Consider the following 14,241-nt stretch of genomic DNA (forward strand, 5'->3'; position numbering starts at 1 on the left):
CATGTTATAACATCTATTATTACTTCATTCCCTTTTCATGCCCAAATAATATTTCATTGTTTAGATATGCCACATTTTGTTTACCCATTCATCAATTGATGAGCATTTAGATTGTTTCCTCCTTTTCGCTAACACAAATAATGCTGCTATAAACATATGTGTACAAGTGTTTTTGTGGACACATTTTAAAAAATTTATCTTGGGTATGTATTTAGGAGTAGACTGCTGAATTAATGGCAATATTATTGTTTAACTTTTTAAAAAACTGTAGCTTGTTTTCCAAATTGGCCAAACCAGTTTGTATCCCCACTAGAAGTGTATGTTGCTTCCAGTTTCCTTGACATCATTTGTTATTACCTGACTTCTTGCTTATACTTATCTTTGAGGGTGTGAAGTGTTATCTCACTGTGGTTTTGATTTGATTCATATTTACTTAATAATTAATGATGTTATACATCTTTTCATGTGCCTATTGGCCATTTATATATCTTCTTTAGAGAAATGTCTATTTGAATCCTTTGCTTATTTTGAAATTGCCTTATTTCTCTTTTTGTTGTGGTTGTAAAAGTTCCTTACATATATTCTCGATACAAGTACTTTATGAGATATACAATTTTGCAAATATTTTTTTCCCATTGTGTGAGTTCTATTTTACTTTTTCAATAGTATCCTTTGGAGCATGACATTTTACATTTTGAGAAAATGCAATTTCTGTACTTTATATTTTCTTGTTTGTGGTTTTGGTGTGATATCTAAGAATCAATTGTCAAATCTGTGGTGATGAATATTTTAAGTCTTAATTTTTACCTGTTTTAGTAGTCATATTTTTAATAGATACTTTTAAAAATCTTTTTTTTTTTTTTTTGAGACAAAGTCTCACTGTGTTGCCCAGTCTGGAGTGCAGTGCAGTCTTGGCTCACTGCAGCCTCCATCCTCCAGGCTACCTAAAAATCCTTCTGACCAAAAATATTTTAATTAAGAAATGCTGTGTGAAGTACAGGAATATCTAAATATATTTCTAATACTTCCCGTTTAGTATTTTCCCAAACTATGGTACATCAAAAAATAATATAGTTGTTGCATGAAATCAGCATCATGACTAACATGGTCTTTATACCCATCTTCTATTGCCTTGTTTGTTAGTGACAGTTTTGATTACTCTCTTCTGAATATAAAAGTAATATATGTTCAACATGAAAAATGTAAAATTTGGGAAAATGTGAAGAATTTGAAAATATTCTTTCTTTTCTTTCTTCTTTCCTTTTTTCTTCCTTTCTTCCTTTCTTTCCCTCCCTCCCTCCCTCCCTCCCTCCCTCCCTCCCTCCCTCCCTCCCTTCCTTCCTTCCTTCCTTCCTTCCTTCCTTCCTTCCTTCCTTCCTTCCTTCCTTCCTTTTTCTTTTTTCTCTCTCTCTCTTTCCCTTCCTTTCTTTCTTTCTCTGAGACAGAGTCTTGCTCTGTCACCCAGGATGGACTGCAGTGGCATGAGCTTGGCACCCTGCAACCTTTGCTTCCCAGGTTCTTCTGCCTCAGCCTCCCAAGTAGCTGGAATCACAGGTATGCACTACCTTCTCTGGCTTTTTTTTTTTTGTATTTTATTAGAGACAAAGTTTTGCCATGTTGGACAGGCTGTCTCGAACACCTGGCCTCAAGCAATTCACCTGCCTTGGCCTTCCAAAATTCTAGGATTACAGGTGTGAGCCACTGTGCCCATCCTATTTTAATTTTTTAAACCTAAACCATATAGAATTATTAAAGCCATCATTTTAATTTCTCTCACTCTTTCTTCTACAACCATTTATACACATCTAGATAATTCTGAATATGCAATTTTGTAACCGAATAATTTTCACCTTTTTGTATGTGTATATCACCTCTTGACTAGATTAGAAACTCCACAGAAGAATTGGTTAAAACTTCAAAGTCTACTCTTTTATAGGAGATGGGGCATTTAATACTTTAAGGGGTATTCAGTATTAGATAGGTAGCTAGACTTACATTAGAGGATTTATAAATATTTATTAATACTTGCTACAACCACAAAAGTTGACAGCTTTTGCAGGTTTTTAAGTGATGATGACATGAAGATAGAGACTAAAATAACATCTACGTTTCCTCTTAAATAAAGTTAATTCAGAAAGCTTCAAAGTTATCTTATAATTTGAGACAAACAGGAGGGATTAGATGAATTAAGTACTGAAGCGAGAACATTTACTGTCTCTGTGGACATTTATGAATACAATTCCCCATATTGTGATTTGCCCAGGAATAATATGACTTTCTCCTGTGGTTTGAATGTGTCCCCGAAAGTTTATGTGGAAACTTAACTCCCAATGCAACAGTGTTGTGAGGTAAGCCCTTTAGGATGTGATTAAGTCATGAGAGCTCTGCCTTCTTGAATGGATTAATGCCATTATCATGGGATTGGATTGTTATCTCAGGAGTGGTGTCTTTAAGGGTGAGTTTATCCTCCTCCCCGCCCCCACCACTCTCTCTCTCTCTCTCTCTCTCTTTTTCTCTCACTCCCATGTACATGCTCTCTTGCCACGTGATGCCTTCCACCATGTTGTGATACCTTCCACCATATTATGATGCTTTGAGAAGACCCTCACCAGGTGCAGCCGCTCAATCTTGGACTGCCCAGCTTTTAGATTTATGAAACAAATAAACTATTGGTTAGAAGTTACCCAGTCTGTGATATTCTGTTATAACAATGTAAAATGGACTAAGACCCCCTCTTATTAAGTGAAGCGTTGTTCTCTCACCTTACAAATTTCAAAAACTCTGAAATCCAGAGTTGTAAATAAAACTGAGTTAAACAACACCTGAAAGAATGAAAGCAGTAACTACAGAATTGGCTACACAATGGCTACTTTTAGCATAGATGTATGTTTTAAGAATTTATTCAGGAAAATTAAGCTCGCTTCTTTCACATATGGGATATTCAAATTTCCCTTCTTGACAGATTGCTCGAAATGATGGTGATGATATCTTTGCTTTATATAGGAATTTACACTGAAATTCAACAGCATCCCCTGTTTTTACGTAAAGTTTTTTATTGTTTCTCCATCTTAACTGTATGTTATTTTTGTTCATGTTTTCTTCAGATATCACACATGGATCTGAAAGAAGAAATGGTACAATAAAATAAATAAATAATAATACATCTTTACCTTTCATAGAATAGTGAAATTGCCTTTAAGAGTATTTTGGAATTAAAATGATGAAAAATATTAATATTTATTTTAAAATAATATTGATTGAGTTATTCTTGGTGTTGCTCTTAGCACTGTGTATGGGCTACATATAAGGAAATGAATGCTAAGAGATTTTCTCAAGGCCACACAGTTTAGTCAGTGTTTTGAGCCAGAATATGGATCCTGCCAATATGAGTTCAGAGCCTGAGCTCTTAATTGCTATACTTTACTAAAAATTCTACCAGCATGAATGTTGTTTGTTTAGATATCCCTTTTTATTATGTAACTATCTGTGAATCTTAACTTTTGTGAAACCTTGATTTCTGTAGGAAAAACAGTGTTATCTTCTTCCCTGACCACAGATATCACTCATTCTTTCTTAAAATCAGTATTTTATATATATTTATATATATATCTTATATAAATATATAATATATAATAATATAATTTGTATATATAACACATACCATTATATGTATGTTAATTGTAATATGTTTGTTAATTTTATACATATAATGTTACATATAATTTATATCTAATGTAATGTAATCAATTTATATCTAATGTATAAATATATATTTGCATATTATATAGTAAATATATATAACATATTATATGAATACATATATTATGTGTATTATGTGTATATGTGTATTCACTTATGTTAAAAATATATGTAATATGTAATATGTATTTCTATTATGTATACACACATGTATATGTAATTATACACTTTTATGTATATTAGAGTGCTTAACTCCCCACATCCTTGCCAAATCTTTATGTCATATATTTTTTTCTTTTTGCCAATTTCCTAGTTGAACATTGCCACTTCATTGAAATTTTATGTTGGTGTAGACAAGCATTTTTTCATGTTTGCCATATGTTTTTCATTTTCTGTTTATGTACCCTACATATTTTTTATATTGAATTTTGATTGATTTGTAAATATTCTTATGTGTTAAGCACCTGAGAATATTACCCACAAATTGAGAAATTCTGAAGTTATCTTTAACCCTTCTTTCATTTGGTTCCTGTTTTTAACCTACTAATCGAGACCCTAATCTATCTCTGCCAGGGCCTTAAATAATTTCCCCATATTGCATGTTTTCTTGGTATAAAATAACCACATGTTCTTAGTCCACTGATAATTTTAAAATACTACATTTGGCCGGGCGCAGTGGCTCACGCCTGTAATCCCAGCACTTTGGGAGGCCAAGGTGGATGGATCACGAGGTCAAGAGTTCGAGATCAGCCTGGCCAATATAGTGAAACCCTGTCTCTACTAAGAATACAAGAATTAGCCGGGCATGGTGGCATGTGCCTGTAATCCCAACTACTCAGGAGGCTGAGGCAGGAGAATCACTTGAACCCGGGAGGTGGAGGTGGCAGTAGGCTAAGATCATGTCACTGCACTCCAGCCTGTGTGACAGAGCAAGACTTTGTCTTGAAAAAAATAAAAATAAAAAAAGATACTATGTCAAGAAACTGCTATTAAAAATATGTAATGGCTCCCTACTTCATTCAATACCTACAAACTATCCAAAGAAATTTATGTCTGGTTTTGGAAAAAAATTTTTTTTAATAGAGTTTCGCTCTTGTTGCCCAGGCTGGAGTGCAATGGCACAATCTCAGCTCACTGCAACCTCCGCCTCCCAGGTTCAAGCGATTCTCCTGCCTCAGCCTCCCAAGTAGTTGAGATTACAGGCATATGCCAGCCATGCCCAGTTAATTTTGTATTTTTAGTAGAGATGGAGTTTCTCCACGTTGGTCAGGCTAGTCTCAAACTCCTCTCCTCAGGTGATTCCTCCCGCCTTGGCCTCCCAAAGTGCTGGGATTACAGGCGTGAACCACCATGCCTGGCTGGAAAAAATTATTTCTTCAGAGCTGTCTAATCTTAATCTCCTATCTCATAGGAAATAAAATTATTTTACATTTCATATTTAGATCATGTTTCCTTGAATTGTCTAGATACCTTTGATGGGTTTTGTTGCTTGTTTGTTTTTGTAATTGTGTGTTTGTTATTGCTCAAAATACTGTTTCTTTTTGGTAGAAGGACCTTCCCGCAAACTCTGATTGTCAACATGGTACACACTTTTTAGGCTACAAATTTTGTTCTTGCTTTTCTTTTGGAAATTTATTTTATGATCACTGGCCATGATAATTTCTGCCTATTTTAAATTATTGGATCATCTAAAACTTTGCTGCACTTAAAATATTAGATAATGGCATTTTTGTCTATCCATCAATCCCTCCAACTTAAACCCTGGAAGTTACCTTTGAAACCTAGTTTTTCTACATTCTATCAAAATTGTTCAGATGATACTTCTGCCTTATACTAACTCAACATTTTCTGAGTTCAGTTCCCACACAATTTTAATGATATCCTGGGAGAGGGGACTCACATAGAGTAGTGGTTTCAAGCACTGTATAGGCCATAGTGGCATTGGGGTAATTTGTTACGACAGAAGGTGGAAGAAAGAGACATCATCAGAAGGATGAATTTTCAAGACTATAAGAAACTTCTGGTCTAGCCCTGTGAATCGAGGCATTGGGCAATAGTGAGAACTGTTGCAGGAGCAGATCCTTATTATCATGGTGTCTCTTTTGGACACCAGAAAAGAGAGGGGTTTATGGAAATTACAGTTTTCTTCCGCTTATTCTAGAGTAAACTGACGTTTATGCTTTTCCCATAATTGGTGTTATTAATTCGCCCATATTCTTTGTATCTTGTCGCTTTTAGTTTGTCATGACCAATAAAAGAATCTCCTTTTAAACCCCAAAAGTGAATCTCCAAATTTTCATAAGGAGTCCACTATGTTAATTTTTTTAATGCCACAAAGTGCACATGAATTTGTGGAAACTTAATATGTATACTGACATTATTTTGTAGTAGAAAAAAATAGGGTGAAAAGAAGGGATAGTGAAGATTTGGAAAGTGGCTCAATAACTCTTTCAGATTTTCTATCTCTCCTGCCAGAAATTCTGGCAACATGCAAGTAAAAAGCCATGTCAGTATTAGTCAACTGGATGTTCTACTAGGGAAAGCTTTCAGGTTTACAAGTAGGACCTTATACAGTATTAAATGACAGCTTTCCTAGACCAACGTTTTTCAAATGGTCTCTGTGAGAAGTTCTCAGGTAGATGCTTATAACATGAAGATATTTAATGGTATGAGAATAGGCCCCATAAAAGCTTTGGTCTCTATTTATAGAATTTCATAATGCACCTTATCACACATAGGTCTTTAAAATTTTATTTATAGTTTTAAAAAAATTTTTCTCACTTTGCCTAAAGCAAATTTTTCAAATGTTTCTTTGTATGTATTTACATTTGACAAGAAATATTTTGACTGAATGAAACTTAAGGGTTATTCTATGAAATTGGTCCATAAAAACTACATTATGAATATTAAATCTCAGATTCTGAGAGAATATGAAGAACTCACCTAGGCATCTTGGTGGTTCTGACCACTGTTTGTTTCTGCATGTTACAGTTACAGAGCCCTGGAGTTCATAGAAGGACTGGCAACGGTATGTCACTGTTGACCATGGAGGATACACTGATAATGGGAATGAGGTGATATCGCCATTGTTAATAGATGGAGGGGGCCCACAATATGCTGTAGACTCTGGAAAATAGCATTTATTTGTTGAGAGACAGTCAGTATGTTAGTTTAAACAAAGTAATATCATAAAGCACCATGTATCATATCTTTAATATAAGGCGTCTGGAAATTCAAATAATTAATTACAGTATTTCTGTTATAAAGTCTGATTCAAAACGTATCGTAGCTCCTTTCATGTTAAAGTGAAACTCATATAAAATACTGGAATAGTTTTTATTTAAGGCAGGAGAGACAGGTGAGTAAACTTCTGGTCTAGGTTTCTCTTCCACCCCTTAATATTCAATTGTTATTTAATGAGGAAAGGTAAAAGTAAACAACTTTCTTACCATTTCTAGTCTCAGGGTAATTATTACTTTATGCAAATAGCATATACCAACTAGTATATGATCATAAACTTGTAGTTTTACTGAAAATGAATTGCAGACATACTCTTCTGCATTTACTTTTTTGATACCACATAATATTGTAGGCATCTTTCCCTATCAATAAATGTTTCAACTTCATGCTAATGAAGAGATTTTGGGGAAAACTAAAAAAAAAACAGCTTCATGCTAAGATTGGTTGGAATACATTCCATTGTATTGACTTGTCTCCCTTTATATATCACCAAGAACATAAATATGAAATCACTAAGTAATCCTGTTCCAAATGAGTTGTACCTTCTCTTGTTTCATTGAGTTACTGTCCCTGCTTTCTCAGATTGACTTCTTCATGAGGACACTAGATTCTTTAGCCTTTAAACTAGTAAAAGACCCTTCTTCATGAATTATCTCCTTTCTTCTGTAACATCAATTTCTCCCTCTCCACTTAACCATTCACCAACCTACAAATATGCTGAAAATGTCACAATTCAATAAGGTAAAATTTCACTTTATCCATATCTTCTATCTGGCAACTGCCTCATTTCTCTATCCCCTTTCGAACACATTTACTTGTTTCTCATCCTCCACGATCTTACTTTATCACCCCACATTCTTTCTTGAATGCAGTGCAATTATTTACTCACTCCCTATGGAAATATCTCTAGGCAAAATTACCAATGGTTGTTATTTAGTTAAATAGATTGTTCAATTATCAGACATCTTGTCCAGCGCTAAGCACTCTTTGATGTCTCTGATGTACTGTCAGGTAATATTTTGAAATACGTGTTTTTGAAATGCAGCCATGTAGCACTTAATGACAAGAAGATATTCTGAGAAATGTGTCATTAGGCTCTTTTTTCCTCGTGTGAGCATCATGGAGTGAGCCTACACAAACCTAGATAATGTGGTCTACTACACACTTAGGCTATGTGGCGCAACCTATTGCTCCTGTTGTCCCCAAACCCCTGGCTGCAGACCAGTACTCTCTGTGGCCTCTTAGGAAGTGGGCTGCGCAACAGGAAGTGAGTGGTGGGCGAACAAGCACTACTGCCAGAACTCTACCTCCTGTCAGATCAGCCGGGGCACTAGATTCTTGTGGGATCTTGAACCCTATTGTGAACTACACACGCAAGGGATATAGGTTGCATGCTCTTTATGAGAATCTAATGCCTGATGATCTGAGGTGGAGCAGTTTCATCCTGAAAACATCCCCTAACCTCCTCAGTCCATGGAAAAATTGTCTTCCACAGAACAGGTCCCTGATGCCAAAAGGGTTGGGTATCACTGTCCTAGGCCACAAACCTGTACAGCATGCTACTGTACTGAATACTATAGGGCCATTGTGACATGATGGTATTTGCATATCTAAACATATTTAGACATAGAAAAGGTACAGTAAAAATATGTTAGAAAAGATTTTTAAGAAGATGTAGAAATTTCAAACTTGTTTCTTCTATGAACACTGTTGAAGATAACGCATAGAGAAACTTTTTAAATGACAGAATTGGTTACTTAGCAATTTAAGGCTTTAGGGTACAGTGCAATAGATTAGTCATAAGTTCTTTTTTCTTTCTTTAGATAAAGCAAAGGAGAATAGTAACCTCTTTTTAAGTGAAATTACTTAGAAATAAACTACTAACCAACACAGTGTGGTAATGATTGCCATCGTCCATTTTTACATACAATTTCTTTTGCTTCTGGAAGTAGATAGTTTTCTTTACAGAGAACAGCTACTTTTTCTCCATCCTGATAATTCACTGTGGTTGTCATATTCTGAGCATTAGGTATCTGAGGTGGCGGTGGGCAGAATTGTTCCTTTTTTTCTGCAAAATATTGGAATTAAATTATATGATTAATAAAAGTTAAGAAAAAAGCTCAACAGTGTAGTGTTTCAGGATAATGGAACATTCAATGACACACACACACACACACACACACACTATGTCTCCCTATCACTTTCTCTTTCTCTCTCCCTATATATAAATGTTATAATAACAAGTATTCTTTTGTGTCACTATAGTTTACAGTTTAAAAAGTGATTGTTTTTGTTATAACCATTAGTTTAAAATTTTTCAGATGCTCTCTTGCATCTCCTGTTCATTATTCCTGTCAATTCTCTTGTATGATTTACAAATAAATTTCTGTAATTTTTTTCTAACTAACCCATGTGATTCAAAAAGTTATGTACATCTAATTTAAACAATTTAGAACTAAAAATAAAAATAACGATAATCAGAAATAACTATGACTTCCCCTAATAACCGAACCTTACATCTCAATATAGGATTTCCATGACTTGCATTTTCTTGTAAACATGAGAATGACTGGTAATGAACATAACTGGAATGCCTCCGTTGGACTAGGAATTAAATTCTTTTTTGGTTGTTTGGCTTATCTTAGGGAAAAGTTTTAAATGGTCAACTTGGATGCCAAAGCATTGTCTAAACCTCCTGACCTGGGCTCATGCCCTTACAGTGGTCTCCTTCATCTCATGTTTTTCCAGAGTAGTGGCTACTGTCTACTGGCACTTCCCTTAAAAATTATTATATTGAAAGTGATAGATACCATTTTTTCCTTGCTATACTATTTTCATTTAAAAATCAAGATGGAAGAATGTATATCTACTCTTTCTTGGTTTAGCTGGATTAAAAAATATGATAATTATATACAACAGATATATATTCTCATAAATTATTTGAACAGAACCTGAGGTCAGTATAAAATAAGCCAAAACATGCATATTGTCTAAACTAGAAAATTTTACTGGATTTTTCCTTATTTTTTCAAGCTCAGAAAGGCAAACTAGTGCGAATCTAAACAGACACTGTTCCTGTGGAAATCTAGATAGATGTCTGGGACTGGGGTCCACTGATGCATATTTTATGTTTTATATGACTTGCCCTACTGATTTAGTGGTTTAAGAAAAGCGTGAACTTAAAGTACTTAATTCCAGATGCATCTTATTCTAGTCAACCATTAACAAGACCAGTCTTTTGTGATTGGTCTTATTTCAGTAATTAACTGCAAAAGAAGATGAAATTAGCCTGATATTATTATTGTTAGAATACATTTTTGATTAGCAAAGTTTGGTCATGAGCTTGAAGAAAGTCTATGAGGAGCACATGAAAAGAGGATATCAGACACATTCGATAGATAGATGGGTCAGTTTTTCAATATTATTTATTCTTTAGAAGCTCTTCTACTTAGATGTCTTATTACCTCTTTGTTTAGGTATTTTGTAAACATTTTGGAAACTAAACATTTTCATTGTTTACGAATTTCTGTTTGGTGGTTTAAGTATTTTTGTTTAAATACATAGTCACAAAGATGAATACTTATTGAGTATCATCAAGACTCTTTCGAGTGAGCATCAAGGCCTGTACTGCCAATCTAGGGACTCAGCAGTTACCTGCTATCAGTCTCCTAGAGGTACCAGTGCCGGAAAACAGGGAAGCTGAAGGTGTCTGTAATCTCAAATGTACAAATAATAATGAAAATTTCATCAACAAAGTCCGAACTAAGTGACTTAGATGTTCAAATATCACACAAATACTATTGTTTTTATATTTTAGGTAAAAGAACATTACACATAATGATCTCAGTTGTCCAACTTACTTTCTTTTTAGAATTGGACATTCTCTTTAGAAATTTCTGCCTAGTGTAGACACAGTCTAGTTGAAACAGCACTGATATAAAAATCTGGAAACAAGTTTCAGTCTTGATTTTGACCAGATAACTTATTGAAGTCATGTATCTCTGATGCGTAAAATGAGAAACTTTATTAACTTTCTCAAGAACAAGCAAGGTGTGTAACAAATATTTGCCACCTAATAACGTTCTTACCTAATCTCCAGACTACTATCTACCAGCTCATCTCAAAACTTTAAAAAAGGCTTCTTCCTTATTTTGATACCTATGCCTCACATTATTTTCCTTCTCTTTATGCTTGTAATTTATTTATGTAAAAAATTGAACTCATATTATTATTCCCTGTATTTCAGTTTTCATCTACTCTTTGGTTGTAGAAATGTTTGTGTATGCACACCATTCTTGATTAGAGTCATCTCATTTAGACAGCTCTGCTTGTTAATCTTTTCAAAACATTAGTTTCATGGCTTGGATTAGTTGGAAATACAAGATTCTATTTCATTTTCTTCTGCTTTTACTTTTATTATTTCCTTTTCCTCCTAATATCTGAATTCATTTTCCCCCCTAGCTTTTTAGGATATACATATATACATATATAAAAGTATACATATATAAAGTGTATATATATATAAAAGTATACATATATAAAAGTGTATATATATATATACTTTCATAGTGGCATTCATAGTCTTAAACTTATCTACTTTGGAAAAAGTATATATGTATACTTTTAGAATGCCACACCATTCTAAATTTTGGTTATGTTGCACCTCATAGGTTTTATTATGTGTCCTTATAATTACAACATAGTTCTTAGTATTTTAAACATTACATTGCTAGGTTATTTGGAAGTAAATTATTTCCCTACCCAAAATGAAGGGTAAGGAAGTGGATAACTTTTTATCCACTTTTAATATTATTTGTTTGTGGTTATAAAAAGTGATCTACAGGGCTTTAATATTTGAAGTTGTCAGAATTATTTGTGGGCTGAATGGCCAATTTAAGTAAACATTTCATGGACACATAAAAGGCTTCAAACTTCTTTCTACTATCAGAATATTTCTCTTCCTCAAATAGAAAAAAAAAATAATCAAATCAAATCAAATCAAATCAAATATTTTATAAACATAAAAATTTTCCAGTTGCTTTAAACAGTTATCATTTTGAAATACTTATGTGTTTAACAATATATTCCAGTATTTTTCCTCACAATGTCTAATGACCTCACACCTTTTGTTATAAATTAGTATTTTATCTCGTTAATGTATATTTTATATGATTTCTTTCAAATTATGACCTTGTGTGTAAACTCCTATCCTTCCTGTGGTTGAAAATTTCTTTATTTTGGAATCATTAGTCAATGATATTGGTATATAGAATAATTGGTTGCTAGTTACTTTCACTAAGCACTTTGAAGAGATTACCCTATTTTCTTTGGCTTTTTATATTGCTGATGAGAAGTCTGCAGTCTATCTTCTGTCTTTTATTGTCATTCCTTTTTAAGCACTTTGTTTTCTCTAATTCTGGTTTATTTTAATCTAATATGGTGCCCCATTTTATAATTACTTGTAATTTATAATCCTATTGCTCAAATTAAATGATTTGAATATAAGCCTTCAAGGAATGTGGGACTTATTCTTAGGGAAATAATTTATTACTCAAATATATTTTCTTTCTCAACCTACTTTTTACTCAGCCTACTATCTGGTCCAGAATTGGCAATATCTGTTAGTTTTGTTTCACAGTTCATAATTGGGGTTTTGATTGTTTCTTAAAGTCATTGAAGATTAAGTTTTGTTCTTTTTTTACAGTTCTTTATTTCTTTTTTTCTTTCAAGGTTTTGTGAGACTGTAATAGAGTAAAAACAGGTTTACTCTCTCATCTTTACAAGAAAGACAAGGCTTTTAAAGAATAACATTTGTCTGGAAAGGGTATTATAACTAGTTTCTAACTTTACTATTAGCTTAGAAATTGTATGCTGCAAAAAATATTTAATTTTAAAACATTCTAATTTCAAAATAATTTTTCTTGTAAAGAAGGAACAGCATCAACAAAATGTTTTAAACAAATCTTACCTGTGCAGTCTAGTTCAGGAATCCATTTCCCGTCTATGCAGACTGAGTGCCTGTATCCAAGGATGTCTAAACATCTGTAACGTATTCTAGCATTATGATTAAATTCATTCCCAGATGACCTGAATAACATTTTTATATTAACTCCTGATATTTTGCACCTCTTAAGTTGGTGTGTTGCTGTAAAAAATAACATTAAATAGAAACTAAACAATTATGTCAATAAAATATCTGAAATATTAGTAGCATAATTATATTTGATGCTTTTAAGCAACATCACAAAAGTTATTCTTGATCTCATTGCATAAAATGGGCAATGCTGTTGACAAAAGAAAAAAATGAAACAAAAAACTGTATCCCATCTTTGAATGACGGGAAAGGAGGTCAGAAAGTTTTCTGAGAAATGAAAGTGCAAGATGGGTTTTCCTGGTGGGAGTTTTGACTGAAGGATAGTTCTTAGGAAGCTACAAATGAATTGTTAAAGGCTCTGAAAATGTACACATGTATGATTGTTTTGCACTAAACTGTCTTAAATATCTTCAAAACATTTAAATAATAAAAAGAGGCAATACATGGGTAAGTCTGTACGAAGCAAAGCATCAGTAAGAGATAAATCTAGATCCCCTTGAGGTTCAGTGACTCTCACATTTCAAAAGCTCAGCAAAACCTCTGACTCAGTAAGTCAGAGTATTCTCAGGGGAAGAACTCACCGATAATAACATGACTGAACTTCAGAACATACATTCCTAATAAGCCTACTTGTCTAAGTAGTTCTCATTGTTAAGTTTCTTTCCCATTTCCCATAAACATGTAGATAGTTATGGAGCCTTTTCCTTAGTGTGTAAAAGTTTGGGATAATGAGACATGGAGTGTGCTCTGCTACTTCTATGCTTATAGGTGTTTCTCTGCAATAGTTTCTATTTTTAATTTATCCCATATGGGGCTAGAGGTTGATGTTTGCATAAAAGTTGATGACCATGAAGATATATGATCTACATCTTCCCATAACAGAGTTCTGGCTCCTGGTAGTGGAAAACATTCCCTCACAATAGGTCATCATGGATGGCCATTGACCAGGTATTTGCCTGCGGCAATGGTTGGCAACACCTACTGTAATTTTTCCCAGCAATGGGTGGGCCAATTGATAATCCAAAAGTCCACGAGATGGAGAGAGAGGCGGTTCTGTTTCAGTTTCTGTAAGGAGAACAGCAGCAGAAAGTCTGCATGTCTTTAAAGTTCAAAATTAGAGGCTTTAATGTATTGAGTTTGCTAGAGATAGAACAAAAGAGGCCAGGATCTGAGGGTGTCAGGAAGAAAACCTGCAAATACTTAAGTGT

General features: G+C 33.7%; 1 protein-coding gene across 1 annotated transcript in view; it reads right to left on the reverse strand.

The window, feature by feature from the left end:
• Positions 1–1,926: 1,926 nt before the first annotated feature.
• Positions 1,927–14,241, reverse strand: part of CFHR5 (complement factor H related 5) — a 29,653-nt gene continuing 17,338 nt past the window's right edge. Inside the window, exons 7-10 of the mRNA XM_007989080.3 lie at positions 12,908–13,084; positions 8,825–9,007; positions 6,643–6,825; positions 1,927–3,119 (exon numbers count right to left, since the gene is read on the reverse strand). Coding sequence (XP_007987271.3) covers positions 2,899–3,119; positions 6,643–6,825; positions 8,825–9,007; positions 12,908–13,084 — 764 coding nt within the window. The 3' untranslated portion in view covers positions 1,927–2,898. The remainder of the gene's footprint in view (positions 3,120–6,642; positions 6,826–8,824; positions 9,008–12,907; positions 13,085–14,241) is intronic.

Source organism: Chlorocebus sabaeus, chromosome 25 (genome assembly GCF_047675955.1).
Source record: "Chlorocebus sabaeus isolate Y175 chromosome 25, mChlSab1.0.hap1, whole genome shotgun sequence".
In the NCBI taxonomy this organism is placed as follows: domain Eukaryota; kingdom Metazoa; phylum Chordata; class Mammalia; order Primates; family Cercopithecidae; genus Chlorocebus; species Chlorocebus sabaeus.